Consider the following 20,013-nt stretch of genomic DNA (forward strand, 5'->3'; position numbering starts at 1 on the left):
TTCAAAACTTTTTAGTATTCGCACAACTCTAACAGGCACACACAGTGCTGGAAAAGAGTTAAGATGGAAAATAGTCCACTGATCTAAAAATGAACTTCGACAGAACTGAAAACTGGGTGAGTGGTGTAGGTTTAGCCTGTTTTGTAAACAGCACAAGAAGACCAGGTTGAGCAAGAACAGACACACACAGCACTGTGTCCGTCTCGTTTTGTGCTGTTCAAAGATACTAAACCTACAACAACTCGCCCAATTTCTGGTTTTGTTGAATTGCCAGATGTCTCCACGCTGCATTTCTGTATCGGCGGGCTTTGGCAGATTGAACCTGCTGGACTTTTATTTTATTTATATGTATTATTACATGTTAGTATAATTTTTCTTCAGATGATTGGCTACGAAGTTGGGGGGAGCAGCTGTGACATGAAAGTGTATAGGGTGATGTAATGAGCCAGTGCCACAGAAGGCGCACGTGGTCATACACGAAGAGGCGGAGAAGTGGAAGTGGAATGTAGCGTGGGGAGAGCGTGCCCGAGAGCCGGAAGAATACGGTTGGCAACAGACATCTACCGTATCTGCTGGCCTCCCTGAATTTTCAGGCTTTGGCCTGAGCCGCAGACACCGGGCTATCAAGACCTGGACGGCCCGCCGTCGACAGCCTGAGCCACCAGACCCAGGCGTCACTGTTCCCTTCCTGCCTTTTCCATGACTGGCAGCCTGTGAACATGGGCCGCCTCTATCTTCACCACCGTAAAACGGAGCCGTTGCTGGAGCGCTAACTTAGCTTTTTTTGTAATCTAGAAAGTCTTCAGGCAGTAGCCTTCCGAAAACGCGAAGAGTTTCTCCTCCCAAGCATAGGCTCAACGCTGTGGTCCACTTGTCTCTTGGCCAACTCTGACCAGTGGCCACGTGCTCAAATCGCTTGAGGTACGTGTCAAGATCACTGTGACCTTCGTTGAAAATGGGAATGAGCCCACGGGGGTTGATGGACCTAGACGGTTTGGCCCAGGGCTCGGTGTCGGAACGAAACCAAGAGGAGGTGGCGAGCCGAGGAGACGGAGGATAGAGTGCGATACGCCTCGATAAGCGGGGTATGTGTGCACTGCTATGTGTGCACTACCATGTGTGTAAAACCATTGCGTCTTCACTTTCAAGCCGAACCTAAGCGTAGCCAGGCAGAGGTAGCTCTCGCGTCACTCTAGGTTTAACCAGGGCTAAACCGTAGCTAATTTTTTTTCCGCTGCTCTTAAAGATGCCTACAGCAGGCACCAGCCTACACAAGCAGCAGTCACATGAACTGCAGTGAGAAGACAACTTTTTGATGACCTTGGGTGGTGCAGGAGCAAAGCACATGGAATGCAGTGGCACAGAATAGCTATGTGTGTGTGTGGAGACGAGGCACTGTGGGCCATTGAGAAAAGAGGAGGTAGTGAGAAAGCTGTAGGAGTAGGGAAGAGAAAAGGGCAGACGGACAGTCGGCGCAAAACACAAAGCAGCACCAGCACAATGCTGATGGTGGCCACCACTGCGTGGCAGGCTGCATGTGGCAACACCTGGTAGGGTTTGCTCCACTGTTCTGAGTTCGTGTTGCTGGTGTTTTGGAAATGTTGCATCTGAAACACCATTGACTGCCTGGAAGACCTGGCGTGAGGTTTGTGTTCCTATAGCCAGTGGATTTTTTTTTTTCGTTTTTCTAAAGGCCAAATTTCCCCTTGCATTATATTCATGATTGTCTTACATTATGCAAAATATGGTATGGTCCTGACACACTAATGGGCGTTTATTCTTGGTGAAACTTAGAGGTGTGCAATTGTTTCACATCATCATCATAACTCACACTACGTCTAATGCGTGATGAGGCCCTCTCCTCTTGCAATGTTCATTTATCTGCCATTGAGTCTTGGGTCGAATTAAGCCTCTCGTGTGCTGGCTATGGCCATTGTACTCCACAAATTTTGTAATCTCGTTGGTTCACGAGGTGGGCAGTTCTATGGAAATTTTTGGTACTCACGGTGCAGTGTGGTATATGTCCTGTAATCTGTGAAGCCCTGTTTTTAGGGCATCCAGGCACTCCATGGTAAGGGGGTGCACTGTGCATTGCAGACGCAGGGTGGCCTGCTGCGCATGTTTCCTACGGGCCAGTCCACAAAGGTGGCCAACATTGAGCCAGTCTTCGACCGCATGCTCTTCTTCTGGTCGGACCGGCGGAACCCTCACGAGGTGCTGCCTGCCTACTCCGTCAGGTGAGAGGATCAGCCGCACTTCTCCAATGTCTGACGCAGACGGACTGGGCCACGGTCAGTCTCGAGGGGTGCGCACGCTCTCCCCTCGAGACAGGCCGTGACTGGGCGTCATCACCCAGTCGTCACCCAAGGTGGCATCACCGTGGGTGGCATCACTATACCAGCGCACGGAGCCTATACCGTCAGTCCCTGCGCACTACACTCATTTTGGGGGAACTCTGGTGCAAGTTTATCAAAGATGTCAAAAACGGGTTTGTGATCTCTACGAGAAGAAGTATATTTGTTTCACGGAACATACTTGTGTATCACAAAAGTTCTGCATGGCAGTCCAGCAAGGGGTACTTTCTATGGGAAGACTGCAGTGAGCATTGGGCCTGTGCGTGATGTGTGTATCAAGCATGTCATATGTGGGACTCCCCTGGGCAATCTATGGCTGCCTGTTGGTGTCACCTGGGATTCGGATACTGATCCTGATACAGTCATGAGCTTGGCAAATCAAAGGGGCCAGTAGTGACAGAATGGGATTTTATTTATACAATAGCGTTTAGATTGCCGTCTCACAAAATATTGCTGGCTTCTCTGTCACAATATTCTCTTATTGGTGGAGAGGGTTGTGATGTCATCAACACCACCCGACCACCAGTGGACCAATCATAGGGCGCTGCCAAATTTGAAAATCTAGAGGACCCCCAAAATTTGGAAGTCTTCCCACCCCAAAAATTCCAAAGGAACCCCCAAATTTTTGAATTAGGCCTACCCCAGAAAATGGATTAAGGTGGATTACTGGGTCGGATTTGTATAATCCCATAGCATAGTACTCGAGCATTCTAGGAGGTGATGACTCATGCATGCCTTATAAGGGATGTGGAACCGGTTCCAACTGGAGTTTTGGCGGGAAAATCGCAAGAACATTGGACACTAAATGTTGACACCAGAGCAGGCAACCTAAAGGCTATCGCATTATCTTTTTTAAGAATGTGGATAAGAAGGCCCCATAGTTTTTCTTGCACTCTGTATGTTGCATTTACAAATAAATGTAAGCATGTTGCAGTGTTGCACTGTAAGGTGGTATAGGCAGTTTTTTCTTCTGCAGCGATCGCAGTTATATCGCAGTTATTGTCACTAGTTTGTTATTGCCACTAGTTTGTTCTTGCCACTGCATCCTTCTTCCCGAGTACTTCCTGTTCGCTTCCCCACTATTGGCATGGATGGTCTGCCAACAAGACTGTCTTTTGGTCTTTGTGTTGCCCAGGTTTGCCATCACGGTGTGGTACCTGGATGCCGAGGAGCGGAAGAAGGCTCTGCAGAGGTTCCAGACAGAACGTAAGCTGGGGGAAATGGTGGGGCTCTGTCTTGCTTCGGGCAGAGAGCGTTTCAGACAAACGGCCCGATACATTGTACTCATTCGTGTTGAAGTCCGGGGGCAAAGCATCCCGTCTCATTTAACTGCTTTGTACACTATTGGACTATCTTGCCATGCATTCATTGATATCAAATTGAAAAATCTTGGTGATGGAAAGTGCCGAGGAGAGGCAAAGTTAGTGTGCACTAACAACCAAAATTTGATGTCTAGTTTGTCTATAACAAGTATGCCCATCATTGTAGTTTTATATGCTGCATCGCTTGTGTGTCTTGCTCTCCAGCATTGATTCTCTTGCTGTTGCTGCTGCTGCACTAGCACAACATATATAACATCGGCCCTGTGGGGGCATGTGGGCTGGCTGGGTTGGCAATAGATGCTGTGTGCAATGAAATGGCAAGCTCCAAATGTTAGTGCAGTCCTTGGATACGCCTGCTGGTCATGAAACTCCTGCCGAAGTTTGCTTTGGGGACAAAGCAGGCTGCCAGGTGCTGGTTGCAGCAGAAAAACTCCGTTCCACGCTCGTGCTGTTATATAGTCTTCTTAATTTAATGCAAAATTCAAGTGGTGGCACTGTTTCTGTTAAGGGGAGATGCATGTCTTGAAATCAGCATTTTATTATTAAATATATCAAAATGAAATTAGCTGTGTATATGTGCTTCTTCTTCTCGTTTTCAAAAATGTAATTAGTTTCAGTATATCTCAGTTAGTTCCCATATTATAGAATAATAACTGAAGCCAAATTAGTTGAATTCTTACGGGTTGTTCGGACACTTTTTTTTCAACATTTCTTGGTTTCGATTAAAATGGCACTGTAGCCAAAGACCTACCACCTGGAGCTATGCTAATTATATTGTTGTTGAAGTACATCATCATATCAAAAGGTTAATTTAATTTTGTCCTTGCACAATAATTATGAAGTATAGGTAGGTGACATTATGGGTCACAAATTTTGAAATGTGTGACTCAGCCAAACAAAAACAGCATAGCTCCATAGTTTAGTTCTTTCTGATTTTAATGGTACAAGGTTAATTAATATTGCGTCATAAAAACATTATAAAACTTCCATAAGGCTAATCGTCTTGGCAAAAAACATGAAGCTGAGAAATCACATTTGAATGAAGTGTGCGTGCCAGCCATTCGGAGGTTGCTGTAGATGCTGGAAAGAAATTGCAGAATGTGGACGTTCCAAAAATATTTCACGGTAGTGAGGAAGGGGCCTAGCTTTCGAACAAAACCAAGGTGGCGGCCATTGGGGATGCGGTCGTGGGAAGTGACAGGCACGAAGTCCTGATGCATTTCGGTTCAAAATCGCCATTTTCAGTCTTTGTAGGCACGAAATATGTAGATGTATTAGTAGTTGGAGGTCGAATTTAGACCTTAAAACTTTTTAGGCAGGAGCTTTAGAATGTATTTATCTCAAATATGCCATTTTCGCAAAATTGATATTTTCACATTTTAAAAAATTATTTCAAGACCTGTTCTCCCTTAAAGTTCCATTATCCTAGCTCGTATTTACAAACGCCATATTTACAAACATAAAGGCTGCTCGCAGACGTTGGATTCGGCTTGGGTTAAAAACTGGGGTGTCTGCTGGTCGGAATAAATGTAAACAAAAGCTTTTCTAAGCAGTTTTATGATTTCACAGTGCACCTGTGATTTCTATTCATGCAGAAAATCCAAGTCCATCCTCGAACTGAACGCACAATTATGAAACATAATTTCAAAGGTGATGTATTTTTAAAACACTGTGATGCGTGTGCATGGTAGTTGCACATTCCCCTCTACCCCCGAGGCAGGGGCACAAGGCAGGAGTGTGACCCATCAAAATGCATCTAGACAGAACTGAAGGCGGCTGGTCATTAAAGGAGTATAGACACCTAATTTGTTTTTTTCTTTATGATGATGCGGAAGACACTACTATTCATGTAAGCTGCTGACACCTGGGTCCACTCTGCGTGGTCCTTGGTGGGAAAGTGTGGGAGCGATCACCATCGCGTAGCTGTCGCCATCCGTGACAGCCTGCTCGACTGAACTGTGATGGGAACCGGAAGCAGCGAGCGTGGCGTTGCCAGACCTCCAAGTAGTTTCGCATATCTCTATCCCACTTCTGTTTCCAATTCTAATTCCAATTCCAATTTTATTTCCAATATCAATTCTTCCATTTTCAATTTTTTTCAGTTGCAATTCCAGCTTCAATTCCGGTTCAAATTCCAATTTTTCCAATTCCTTCTTCTTTGACTCCTCCTTCCTCTTCAGCCATATCATACCTGCGGGCTTTGTTTCCTCCTTTGTGACTTCACAAAAACTCCACTCTACATGGACAGATGGACACTGCGTTTTCGTTCGCATGGCAGTACATACTAATGCCCATGATTTAACAAAAATGAGCACAAAGAAAACTGTTCAGGTAGCAACTGTTATTGGGTCAAGTTCTTCCCCCTTCTCTTAGCTAGGCACATACAGTCGCTCTAGAGGCATTATTTTTTTCCCCCAGTGAAAAAAATGGAAGCAGCATTTTAAAAAGAAATAAACCAGTTTTGTTACGGTTGCCACAAAGTGCAGAATTCATCCAACATTCGCAATGGCAGTTTGGCTGTCAAGGCAATTACTCCCCACAATCTGAGCATGAACATTACCAAAAGCAATTTTCTGCGCTGTGCAATATTCTGCGTGATCCTCGTGGCTCTCTGGCTTAGTAGTCCTTCAGTAGCACTGCAAGACTCTGTTAGGACTGGTTACTCTATAATGTGCAGCCATTGCAGTCTTTTCATCTGCTTTTTTTGAGCATTGGTCGGAGATCGTTTTTTCAGTGTCTGAAAGCTTCCGAAAGTGCCCAAGTAAATTACCCAGTTTGTTTGCACATGCTGTGACTTCAGCAAGCTTCTGTTGGCAATTGTGGAGTTGGTGCTTTGTTTTGCGGAGCTGTTATTTAACTTTGTGCACTTTGGGGCAAAGCAGCAGTCTTACATTTTGACAGGCTTTGTCCAGACAGGAATGTGTACTTTGCACAGCATCTGCATTTATGTGTTATGTTATATGTACCGTATTTACGCGCATAATTTGCGCACTTTTTATTCAGAAATTAGGGCTCCAAGAAGGGGGTGCACAAATTACGCGGGGATTTCGCGATAGCGACTTAAAAAAGTCCACAAAGGTCATAACACGCAATATAAGTATAGTGTATGTTGCTACGTATACGTCAGCACCCGGACCCGCCCCCACGCTGGCTGCGCCCCGAAAAAAAGTTAACTCTAAATGAAAAGCTGCGCACCTCCCCCCCCCCCCCCCCCCTCCTTGCGGGATGGCATGAAGGTGCATGCATGAAGCTGAATAAGACACTAAAACAGCGTCATCGCTTGCAGCCCAGCCAATTGTTCGGTAGTTCCGGATTCCGTAAGTTTGCTTTCGCAACTTCGTCCGGGATAGCAAGCGCGGATCAATAAATCAAATATCACACCACACAATTCTTTAACAGTACCGCGCGAGCGCCGGCCAAACTACTTGTCGGCGCCTTATCACAGCACAGAGCTGCGAACCCAGCGAGAATAGCCACATGCGCACTAGTTTGCCGACACAACGATTGTCATCTATGGGCAAACTTGTGCGCACGCGGTTATTCTCGCTGACTTCGGCGCTCCGCGCCATGATAAGGCGCTGACAAGCAGTTTGAAACTAGCAGTATATTTGTGATATCTCATCGCAAGACACGACCGAACAACCAAACATAAGCTGTCAGAGCCACCAAGAAAAGTGTAGCTGGCAGTCGAGTTACATGCATCAACCAAACAAACAGCGGTGTTCGCTCTTCTATCAGCTGCTGATCCTCCCCGGAAGCGCTGCTGGCCATTTTGAGTGGCGATGCCGCTGGTGCCACCGCGATTGTAACAGCGGCCTCTGACACCACCATGAACGCCCAGTGCACAAAAGATTGAAAAACCCTTCCGAACAAACGCGCAGAATAGCCGAATGCTACTGGGTAGAGCCATAGGTTAGAGCCCGCGTGCATGATGGTGGTATAGCGCAGCGCGGTGCATAAAATATGCGAGTAAAAAATGTTTTTTTGTAAACACGGGTGATAAGTAAAGGGAGCGCAAGTTATGCGAGCGCGCAAATTATGCGCGTAAATACGGTATCAACCCCCTTCCCATCTGTAAGTTGGTACTGTGGGTAAAGGATAAATAAACAGATAGAAAGGTGTCATTCCAGCCAGTGTGTTTTTTTAAGCATTTCAATCTCTGACACACTGCATTGGTGAATGATCTGTGCTGACAGTCAAACTTTTTATCTATAGCTGCTTCAGTATCCTCGTTGATGGCTGGTTCGTTTGGGCAGGAATTATATGGAGCATTTCTTTCTGCGAAAGCATCTGATGCGTTGTGGCGTCGCTTTGTTGATGGCAGAGAACATGGTTTGGGCTTGGATATGCGTCGTGGGAGCCCTTTGAATATTCTACGAAAAGACAGTGTCAGGCTCCGGCGTAGGCAGCTCGCGTCACACAGACTGTCGGCTCGTGTGCCAAACGGTGTCCATGGGATCTAAATGTTTCTCAAATGCACGCAGGTTTGTTGAATTGAAAGAGAAGCCAAAAGTTTCTTTCGGGGGATGGCACGCCTCCGCTTGTCGCAGTATTCGTTGTCGAAGGGAAAAAGAAACAGTGGCACCTTTTCGCCATTGCTTCAGTAGCTGGAGTGGCAGCCCTTTGCAGAACAAGGTGAAGGCATCATTGCCAGAGTGCACTTGCTTGTTGCACGAGCATTCGCATATTTCGACAAAGAATAGAACAGGCAAAAAATAAACAAAAATTAAATTGCCGAGCCCACAACGCTAGAGGCACAGTGGACATCTGTGTGCGAGCTACGTGAACTTGACTGCTTTATGTATTTTGTAAATAGTGTACAAAGCTCTCTCCTGTCCTTTTTTGCTATCGCTCCCCTCTGTACTTCTCCTTGCTGTCCTCTCCCTTTCACCTTCGCCGGCTCCAGCTCGGGTGCTTAAGATATTAGATGGCAATTGCCGCTGCCAGCAACATTCTTTTCCTTCTGTTTTTTTTTTATTTTTCCTTAAAATAAACCACTACCACCACCAACAGGCTACACATTACGACAGTGAGCATAGTAAAATGCCAGGATGAGAAAATGACGCACCACAAAACATCGTTTTCTACGCACACCAGAGGACACCCTCTTCACTCCCATGTAGGGGCATTCATGATAAGAGTGCAGCGCCTTCATGCACCCACTTGCGCCATACTCTCTCGCAGAGTTACAAAGATGTTTCATGACCGTAAAGCACTATCAAAGGACTCTGCCATGGCCTTGATGATGCTTTTATGTAGTGTTTTCGCTGCTTCTGAATTCCGCAAGGCTGCCACCTAACTGTATTGATTGATGGTCGTTTTCTTTTCTTTTTGCAAGAGATGCAGTGAGACCTGCCTAGCTGTTATGTGCAAGTGAGTGTATAAAGAGGCTTAGTGTACATTGGACCTGGCATCCTGTCTGCTTCAGTAGTGGCAGAGCTTTTGCTTAGCATTTAGTTGCTTTTGCAATGCTAGGTTTTCTGCAGTCCCGCCTTTTTTATCCAACTTAAGGTGTGGGAGAGATGTGCTCGTCGTCGTATTCTTCATTCAAATGAGTCCCTGCAATATGGAGCACGATCTGGAGACGTTCTTCTTAGCACTAAGGGCTGGAAATGGTCTCTGTGCACCAAGATTTGACTCGCCCAGCCCTCGCCTTTATCCTCGAGGGGTCACCAAATGTTTTTCAGTACTTTTTAATCGAGCAGCCTAGTTTGATACATTACTGTGTTCTTTAAGGCTGACATCTTTGTATCTCAGTAGCGTGCCTTTTTCAGTTGTGTATTGAGGCCTATTCATTGTGCAGTAAAGCCTCGATATTTGAAGTCAGTTAATCTGAAGTCCTGGTTAACCCACTGCATCGAGAAATGTGGATGCAACCTCAATGCTATCAAATGCTGATATGCAGAGTGCATTAATGGTCCATAAAGGTGGTTGCAGTAATAATGTGCTTAGATCTGAAAAATCTAGCATAGATTCACCGTAAGTAAAGCATCTGAAATGCATACAGAAAATCATTTTTAAGGCGCGCGTGTGCGTGTGTGCGTGCGCGCGCGCTACATCAGCAATGCTTTATAAAATGCAGAATTGAGACCATGAAAGCAGTCTTGAATGGCTAAGGGGCTTAATCATTGGGAGGGTGGCGTTTCTTCTCTGTTCAGTCTCGGCATGCTCCACTGAAAGATCTGAAAAATGAGAATTTTCCCCCAGCTGTATAATAATTCATGGCTAAAGAGGCTAATTACAAATTTTTGGGGTGTTTCTACAAATTAGAGATTGAGAGTCCAGAGAGGGGCACGCACACCCCATTGTGGAAGGGATGCGAGCAGGTTGCTGCCACAGTTGTACCAAATAATTGAAGTATTTATTGAAAACCTCTGCTTGCCAACTTTGATTATGTGACCTTTGGGTGTCCTGAAATTGGGAAAGACAGTTCTAGCTCTGCATTCCCGTTGACCCCAGAGTGACGCGCATTCTGCAAGTCGTCATCCTGAACAACTGCGTGTTTCTGTCTCCAGTTTGGTGGCCTTACACACCACGCAGTTTCAGACTTTTGCTGCTTTGCTTTCCTCGTCTGCTCTATTGAGGGAAAGCTTCGAGCTGTGCGCATGGCTCTGCCTGTGAAAATGCTGAAGTGTAGTGCTGCAACTCTGGGTCTTAAGGTGGGGCTTTCAACACCAACTTTCTTATTTTTTGATGAATTTTGATAAAACTTTAACTTTGCACATTAGTTAATGCTTTAAACATAAGTGTTCAAAATGTCACCATTATATCTGGAGAACTTTTTTTTTATTATATGTGGTTTTGCCAAACGTTTTTTGTTCTGGCAACACTTAAGCCCCACAGCACCTCCTGTCTGAAAAGAAGCATCAAAAGCTGGCGTGTCATCTGCACCAGCACCATGTTATCAAACACTGCACAAAATGCTTTGCTTATTGTGCTGCCTTGTCAAAACCAGCGTGGCATGTGTTGTCTGCACTGGTGCAAACGTTTTCAAATGCTGTGCCATTGATACCAAAAGCACTTTGGGGCTAGTATCATCATCAGCACTCATGATTGTTTACAAACGGCAAAACCGTGTATACAAAGTTTCTCTCATCTGCAGCTTGAAATATGCCTTAAGACTAGACTAATTGTGGTAGAAGACTGGTTCAGCTTTCACTGCATTTGTGACGACATTCTTATATATTTTTTTCCCACAACACAAATTTTTTGTTTTCATTTTTTACAAAGCAGTTGGCATAGACGCATCTAAAATGTAAACATGATGTCACACCAAAAATCTGCAAGCAAGAATGTGATCGCATAGATTGGAGTTCTGTCAGTGCAACAAAACAAACGGGGTCAGAATAAACAAAACAGTCATAAAGAAATCTGCTGCACAAAATGAGCATCCAGTCAGAAAACGGGAAAAGACAAAAATTGCAATTTTTTTAGCACCTTCCCGGTATGCCGTGTCACCGTGGTGCATGAAAGAATTATTTTAGAGTACTTCTCAGTGAATTTCAGCTACGAAAGTTCGGGACAACATACAAAAGGAGTTCATGGTGGGTGTAACAGCGCAAACAGACGAAAGACGAGAAGAGAAGACACAGACAAGCGCTGACTCGCAACTAATGATTTTATTAAGAAGAACATACATTTTATATTAAAAAAACATGTGATATAAAATATAAAATATAATATAAAATGTATGTTCTTCTTAATAAAATCATTAGTTGCGAGTCAGCGCTTGTCTGTGTATTCTCTTCTCGTCTTTCGTCTGTTCGCGCTGTTCCACCCACCATGAACTGTTACCAACTAGCCCAACTTTCCATCCTTGTACAAAAGGAGGCATGCGAAGGGATACAGTGGTTTAAAAAAAGGCTTTTTTTTTTCTATTAATCTTGGTTTGAAAGCTGCATCCCCCCTTAAAAGGCATAATTGTGTATCAGGTTGGGAAGCCAACCTGCCAAGCCACCCTGCCAAGCCAACCTGTTTAACACATTCTCATTATGATTCACCGGTGGGCCAAGTCACGTATGCAAGCTTGGCTGCCACGAATACAGTCACACGATGAAGCCGTGGCACTTGCTCTGCGAGTTTCAAAGTGCCCACAAAAAGCACACATTCAAGGTTGCTATGTTGGTGGCTCAAAGAAGCTGCTTTCCCCAGTGGCTCACTGGTGAGTCATGCAGCACCCAAGAAAATTTAAGGGAGGCCCACCAGTGGGTCACAATGCGCAGATATTAGGGCTCCATCCAAATATCGCTGCCAAATTGAATGTGTTAAACAGACATTGAGGTCAATGCCATCCAATTTTTGTCCTTGGTAAAATTCGGTTCTATTTGAATATGGTAATCCGTTAACATAGGCCAACTTCAGTCCATGCTCAGTGTCCCCTTTAGGCTGCAGCTCCTGCATGGGGAGCATATTAGTTATCCAAGGCAGCATGTGAATGTGCTGTTGATGTTGGAACTGGCGTCACCAATATTTATGGCAACCGCCTGAGATTGTGACTACAGTGAGCCTCTGCAACCTCCTGCCATTGTAGTAGTTTCAGAATCATTCAGTGTCGACCACAGCTTTGCTGAGTGCAGTGGTGGCAGCTTCAAAGCGCTGTATGCAGATTGGCTGCCGAAAAGTAGGACTCTGGCAGCTGGGAACTACCAAGTCTCATGTTCTCAACTGCTGGGGTAGGTAGTGTTTTTGAGTCAAGGGGATGATAGGGTTAATCAACAAAGTATTACATTTGTCATTTATGGTTTTTCTCTTTTATAATAAAAAAAAACGTAGCATTCAAGTAAACATGCTAATCAGGCCATGGTGCATTATGCATTTGCAATCTGACAAGCTCTACTGCTGGAGGAGTGTGTCTTTTGCTGCTGATATTGCATTTGTGCAGTCATGTCTGCTTCGTCGCTGGGCAGCTGCAGGGGGGGGCATAACTATGGTTGCTGCCAAGCACCCTGCTTGGGAGCCGTGAGCTGCTGGTGTCTGAAACTCAGAATGCTTTTTGCAATTCAGCGCCAACTGATGAGCACAGCTCGGTGCGTCGGGTAGCTGCTATTAGCATGGTAAGCTTAAGCATGCCCTCTTGCTGATTTTTCTCTGCACGGCCCTCTGCACGTCTTTTCTGCCATCACTCTTGGCTTGCATTATGTGCGGCTTCACCATTGATACTGCGCACTCCTGTACATTATAGTCTGTGACAACACACAACATTGGTGCAGACTCCGGAGTTCAAATTAATCGATGTTTCCTCTATAAGTGCGCCTCTTTGTGTTTGAAATGTTTGGGCAGCCACTGTGAAAGCATCCAGGTACTGGATACTGGACTTACACTTCAGTAATATTTCCGTGGGGGGCTTGGATCACTAATAAATGATGGCATAGTTGAATGATGAAAGAGGCCAGCAATCACTGGCACCAAGGAAAAAGCTGGGGATATTATTTGGCAATATCAACCATAACTGTACGAGATCTCAGCATACCCACAGGTATGTTATGTTCCTTCCTAGAGTCTACTGTGTATTCGCTAAGACCTGTACGCACCTTTCAAAGCGCGAAACAAGTAGGCAAACACATTGCGTGTGTTTTCCCCCCTGTGTATTTTGTGATGTCACTGATTGTTGGCCTTGTTTACTGATGTGTGTTGCGCCATTTTAGAACTTACTACCAGAGCTCATGTTCACTCTCAGATAGCACAGGGCAGGAGGGGGCTTGGTGTCACAGCGTTGACCAAGGTCATAATGGACCAACATGACTTGGCGCATGGTTTATGGGACAAACAACTAGATGCTTTGGTTTCCAGTGGTGTACCTTCTATGGCCCCTGCGTAGTGATAGCCTCAGGTGTACTTTTTGATGGAGGGGGTGTGATCAGGGGCAGCATGTTTGCTCAGAGTGTAGGCCAAGATGCCTGTTGTTTGGTAACAAGGATAAGCCAGGTGGTCACTTTACTAATTCTTTACTAGTGAGTGGCTGGCTTTACCGGTTTGTGATAGCTATGCATCTTTCTTTTACGCTGCAATTAGTAGTGGGCTTAAAGCTGCTTGCACTTGGCTCTGCTGCTTCGTTTAGCACGTAAATGATGTCTTGCGTAACATTGTACATGTTGTGCTCACTTGAAAGAAAGAAGTGCCACCTAGCCCAGATATCTTTGAATAATGTGATGCACTAGCATAGCACATTTGAAACTCACACATTCCCTTGCAGTATTTTTGATTGTGTTCTCTTTGCATGTTTATCCACCTCATATAGTTTTCTTTTCTTCCCCCGTTGTTCTTTTGCACCATCGAACCGTGCAGCCAAGCCAGTGCAAAGCTACCCGCAGCAGCAGCAACAGCAGCAGCAGCAGCAGGCCAGCATGCTGCACCCGTTTGCCTTTGCCAATTACCAGCCAGGGGACCGAAACATGGGACCAGGTATCGTTGGTCAGCAGTTCAGTGGACAGCGGTGACGACGACGTGGTTCCAACGAGTGCCAAGACGCCAGCCTGAGTAGAATAGCATCTGCGGTGTGAGCGAGTCCGTAAGCTGCCCTGGTCGTGCAACCAGCTATAAGAAGAGCACCTTGTGCAAGACCACGAGAGTGAAACGTGGAGGCACTACAGAGTGGAGCCTTCAGTAGGCTGTGCGCAGCTGAGCTGCTGAGACAGGCAAAGCAGTCCCATAGGGGCATTACGGGTACCCTGCAGCGTATGGCCACAGTATGTGTCAAACACAAAAAAATGATTGAACCCAGCTCATAACGGAGAGAAAAGTAGGTTTCGCCGTGAAGCAGGAGTATGGCTTCAGGCTTCTCCTCTTGAGCTCTCTGCGTTTTTTTTTCACTTCTTGTTGAAACCTACTTTTCTCAAGAGCCAGTTTCACTACCTCTTTGTTCCCTGTAAATATGGCACATACTGTACTCACGGGTCATATAGGTGCCCATATAGTGTATGCATACCTGTATGACACGTGGGTTGATCCCATAGGTGGATAGACACAATGGGCAGGTGAAAGAGCAGTTAAGGGGCCCTGGTGAAACCTGGAAGCCCAGCACTCTTGCCCTGTCATTCTCTAGCAGCCGTTAGCACAAGCCATGCTTATTTGGTTGTCGAAGATGTTCGTTGGAAGAACGTACACATGGCTGAAAGGCCTTAGCATCACTGTCGTCAATTGTATATAGGATGGGATGTTGACTATTTTAGTTACTGTAGACCATGTCAAATATTGTGTCATAGACTGCAGCACCCTTTGCAGCGAGTACCATATCGGCAGTTAAAACAACACAGGACAGCAGCAAGCAAGATTGTGCATTATGTATTGTGTAACACCACTGGCATTGACACACGCACCGAAATGGTGCACATCACATGATCTTTCGGTTGACCATTTCTACCAGCTATTTCGACACGCCTGACATCTACTGTGCTCCTTTTGTTACCAGTCTAGCAACCATGACAAGAGATGCGTGTATAGCAGTACGTATATACTGTGTTTGACGATTGCTAGTTCATGCAGTTTTGTTTGCTTGGTGACTAGAGCTCTGGTGCCTCTAAAGATGTCCTTATCCAAAAGAGAATTGTGACAGCATGCTGCATATGCACCACAATGACATTTGCCTTCATACTTTGCTATGCTTGTTTTGCAGTAGAGTTCATTGTAAATGCCAGTCCAGTAGACATCACTGTGTAGGGAACGGAATGTTAACCGGTTGTGAGACTACCACTATGGCCTGTGGATGTGTGAATCATGCTACTGCACCTATTTGTATAGAACAGTTTCTGTGGCTGTAAAAGTACCTGCCTTTCCTTTTTTCGATCAATCATTTAAGCACCAGGCATGCTTCAGCTTAGCTTGATGGAGTCGTGTTTAACCCACTTACGCTAACCGGTCATTGGTTTGTTGCATGGGCTTGAGTAGTAACACAGAGACTGAACTGTGTTCATGTTTCGTACGACTGGAAAAACTATAGTGTCGATCTTATATTAAATGAAATATCATTTATCGGCTCATCACGAGGTTTAAGCCTGGCAAAACCAAGGTGCAATTTTTGGGTTTGCTTTGGTTTATTGGGTTTAACATCTCAAAGAGACTCAGGCAATGACGTACGCCGCAGTGAAGGGCTCCGGATATTTTGATCACCTTGAGTTCTTTAACGTGCACTGACATCGCACAGTACACATTTGAGGGCTGTAAACTTTTTCAAGTACGCACTGTAATGTGATAGCAATAAGGAGCTCGTGTCGCAGAAAATCCGGCGGCGGCGTTGACCATGAGCAAAAAATCCATGAAAAATCCGCAGAAAAGCAACCTCAGAGGCAGTTGGGCCACCTAGATCACGTAACCTTTTGGCATGATCACAACCTGCCCACTGGATTGTGAGCAAACTGCACACAGTGGCAGGAGGCAGTTAAAAAAATGATTGGTCGCAAGAGGTTGCTCGGGTAGAGCAACCTTGGTCGCACAAGCCCCACCGGTGGCAGCACCTTCCATCGCAGGGCAGTAACACATTGTTTAAGTGCTGCACCGCTGCACCAGGAGTGACATTAGGGCTTCCAGGGATCTATGAATGTAAAGTCGACAATAACCAATTCCGCACGTATTCGAATTATAACCTGTTAAGGGTATCGCGTCATACACCTAAGGCCTAGCTTAAGTGTTCCTCCAATTTTTACAATCTTTTAGTGTGCAGTTATGGCAACATTGGAAACCCATGTTTTTTTTTGAAAATGTAGTGGAACACAGTGCCCTGCTGCAGTATAGCGCTTCATCCATCCATCTACTTGCAGCATCATGCATTTCTTCCCACAGTGGTTTCGCTGCTAACGGTTGTTCGGGAATCCATTGGGCTCTTTTCGCATGATTTTAATTACAGGCAGCTTCTGTAAGCACAGTCCTCTTTAGAGCTGTCAAAGCCCACAGGAGTTTACATGTCATTATACATCTCAGTGTAGGGGAATGCCAAAATAACTGTCTACTGAGATCTTGGGGCATGTCAAACAACCCAGGGTGGCAGAAGTTCAATTCGGAGGCTTCCGCTACAAAATTCCTCGTATCCCAGAATGTTGCTTTGGCATTTAAAAGCCATTGAGTGCACTTGCACCCTTGCCTTGTTTCCGTACTGTACACTGTAACTGTTTAATAGAGATGCACAGTTAAAGAAAGAGCACTGTTTGTGCGTGGGTGCACATAAGTGCTGCTGCAGCTAGCAAAGAGACTTAACTGCAGATGTGCTCAAGTCTTGGCTTGCCATCTTCATGGCCTCACGTTTCCAGTTGCTAATGGTTAAATTTTTCTGCAGCTGACTTCAGAAGGCATTGAGCAGACAAGGGATGAAAAATGAGAGACTTTATATGACATACATATAAATGAAGCCAACGGTCACTGAAACCAAGGTGCACAGGAGAATGTTTGTCTTTTTTCTTAAATTTATGGTGTTGATCAATTGAAAATTAAAAGTGTAATTATTTTATTGCTGAGAGATAATTAATTAGAAAGTAGAAAAAAACAAAACTACTTTCTGTCAATACTGGGTACACGTGCAAAGTAGACCTTTTGACACAGCTTTTTGTGCTTTACTGATAGCACTTTATGTAAATGCAAGCATCCACGAATTACATTGAATTGGAAGCAAACAGCCTGCTTGTGAATGGTGTTTTCTTTGTAGGCTGCTGGACATCTGCTGGAATTTAGCAGTGATGTAACTGTGGCTACCATGCATAATACACTCTCCAAATAGACTTTATTTAGTCACACTGTGCACTTTTATGGCTGCGCATGAAAGAACTTCAAACAAATTAAAGAAAACCAGAACAAGGAAACAGAACAATATAATAATAAGATGTGGGGTGATTCAAAGATCGCATGGTGCACAGACATGCTCTGATGAAAAGTCTGGTTGGATGCTTGTGTCTGTGGAGAACAGTGAGGTGTGCCTGCGTGTGCATGTGCTAGTGTAGGATGAGCTGTTACTCGAGCTCCATGTTTGTGGCTGGCTCTCACTGTACGCAGAACTCTTTTTTTGAAAACCTGCGTGCAGGGCAATAAGAGTAGCACTTGTCGTGGCTTAATTTGTGGGGCATTCAAGCTTCAGCACGTGGTCACCAGCAAAAGGTCATGGGATGCGGACGTGTGGGAAAAAAAATGATTTTGATACGGTTTCTTGACCCAGTCGCCTGAGATACCTGTAAGTATGAGTGAACGTGCAAGCACCACCTGCTGGTACAGCTCTAGGTTACTGGATTGCAAGGCAACTCCACTGTGAATTGAAAGGCAGAGCTACTGTTAACTTTTGTTGCCAACTGTACCTGCATATCTTTGTTGGGCCTCTGATTGCAATGTGGTGGTTTTTTTTTATACCAGACACGAACTCAGTTCTTTCTAAATATTAGATCACGGCCAACTATGGCCCACTACCGACGCTCTTGAGTCTCTAGTGTGTCATAATAAGCGAGTCATGGCCCTGGCTTGTGAAACCTCATATTTAAGGTGGGTCTGAAATTGGCTGCTGTGTTAATAGCCAGTAACACACCTATCGTGCAGACTGTCATGACTAGCTGCTGTAGAGACACCGGCCATTCGCAGAGCGAGGACGTGGACTTCTTGTAATTTAGTGCCCAACCCCCGTCTTTTTACTTGTTTTCATTCAGAAATCCTTCATTATAGTACCTTGTGTCTTTCAGCCTAGGTAAACAAATGGGACAAAGCAACTGAGTGAGTTCTTGGATTAGTCATGCTGTACCTGGATCTGGTTGGAGCAGGTTTTGGCTTCCTTTGTTTCCACTCAGCGTCACAACTGCCATGGTGCAACTTCATGCACTTTTTGTTCTTTGTGAAAATCAGTTTTTTAGCTAACTCTGGCCGCGTTGATATTTGTTAGGCAGAAAAGGACTTATTCATTGCCAAGCAAATATGACTTATAATAAACCATGTTCTTCTCGCCACGTAATTCAAACTTGTGACATCATGGCTGAAAAGGACTCCATGATCACTGACTGGCTGTGAATGGCAGTGTACCCTGGCCTAAGGGATCCATGCCAGAAAAAAATGTCGACACACTGCAGGTAGCTTCAAAAGCATGCAGTGGTGGTGATACATGTACTTCATTTTTTAGCTTTGCTATCTTATAAAAGGTCCTTTTCGACAAAGGTACTCTTTTTCGTTAGAACAAGGTAAGCAATCGATATAGGTAAACTTCAGTTCCTCAACGGCTATTTAATGTTAAAGCTGCACTAAAGAGGAATCTGAACTCGTCTTTTCACCGCGGGAACTCTATTGACAAGTTCCGGGCATTCTTAGAAACTTCGAATTATTGTGCTGTGCTGCCGATTGCCCTAATTAAATCGAATTAAGCGTCCCGGCTCCCGCATTTTTTTTAACTCAACGTGGTAGATAGGAGTCAACCAACGCATCAGCCAGTCCTGTGGCGGCTTGCCGCTCTGCCATCGGTGGAGTGACACGAAAATCAGAGTCCACGTATATTTTTATTTCCGTGGGCCTAATTTGCGGCTATATTGTCTGTGACTGAAACTTTATTCACAGACATCTAAAAAACTAAATAAAAGGAAAGCAAAGCCGCCAGTGGACTGGCTGAAAGGCACTCCACGCGTTGGTTGACTCCGCCTACCTACCGCGTTGAGTTAAAAAAAAAGGTGGAGCCGGAATGTTTAATCCGATTTAATTAGGGCAGTCGGCCGCACAGGACAATAATTCAAAGTTTCGAAGAATGCCCGGAACGTGTCTATAGAGTTCCCGCGGTAAAAAGACGAGTTCAGATTCCTCTTTAGTGCACCTTTAAGAAATGTTTGCTTCAAGTTCGCAGCGCTTTCGCGCACCTAACCAGCATTGTAAAAATTTATCCATTTTAAGCCTTGTACAAGAAACTTGTTAACGTCTGACTTTTTATTCTCTTCAGTGGTCATAATCTTGTTGTGGAAGCTGAGGAAGGCTATGTGAAGCAGATTTTTATTTTGCCTTTGGGGAAGGTATTGCTGCTCACGTGTACAGTGGACATGGATGTGATGGCTTCATGGCAGCTTATTGCCGTTGTGTTCAGAGATTGTGTTCATTTTAGGTACGGATGGCATTGTGAAGTGTGGTCAAGTGTGTGGTAATAGGCCAGCGGGATGCGACAGGTGTCCTTGGAAGCCACACCGTTTGGGGCTTTTGAGGCAGAGTTGATATTTTCGCGTGTTTGTAAGAACTGGGTCTGGGCTCGACATATGCATGGAGCTAGTCTTCTTACAAGTGCCTGCGTGCTGACTTGCCATGTAAATTGCGCTTAGTTACTGTGTTGGAGCATGCTGCGCTAAGATGGTACTTATGTAGTCTTGATAATATGGCTTCTTGGGCAATGGAGGCTGTTTTGGTCTGTT

The 20,013-nt window shown here is 45.1% G+C and overlaps 1 protein-coding gene across 3 annotated transcripts in view; it reads left to right on the plus strand.

Moving 5' to 3' along the window:
- The window catches only part of LOC144132376 (egl nine homolog 1-like), a 42,784-nt gene extending 25,672 nt beyond the window's left edge, over positions 1 to 17,112 (plus strand). For 2 of the 3 annotated variants that reach the window (XM_077664731.1, XM_077664732.1), the window contains 4 exons: positions 2,098 to 2,237; positions 3,490 to 3,560; positions 12,680 to 12,729; positions 13,961 to 17,112. In XM_077664731.1, the coding sequence (XP_077520857.1) occupies positions 2,098 to 2,237; positions 3,490 to 3,560; positions 12,680 to 12,729; positions 13,961 to 14,152 (453 nt within the window). In that variant the 3' untranslated portion in view covers positions 14,153 to 17,112. The remainder of the gene's footprint in view (positions 1 to 2,097; positions 2,238 to 3,489; positions 3,561 to 12,679; positions 12,730 to 13,960) is intronic. The other variant, XM_077664733.1, reaches the window with a different exon arrangement.
- The last annotated feature ends 2,901 nt before the right edge of the window (positions 17,113 to 20,013 follow it).

The sequence above is a fragment of the Amblyomma americanum genome, chromosome 5 (assembly GCF_052857255.1).
Source record: "Amblyomma americanum isolate KBUSLIRL-KWMA chromosome 5, ASM5285725v1, whole genome shotgun sequence".
Classification (NCBI taxonomy): Eukaryota; Metazoa; Arthropoda; class Arachnida; order Ixodida; family Ixodidae; genus Amblyomma; species Amblyomma americanum.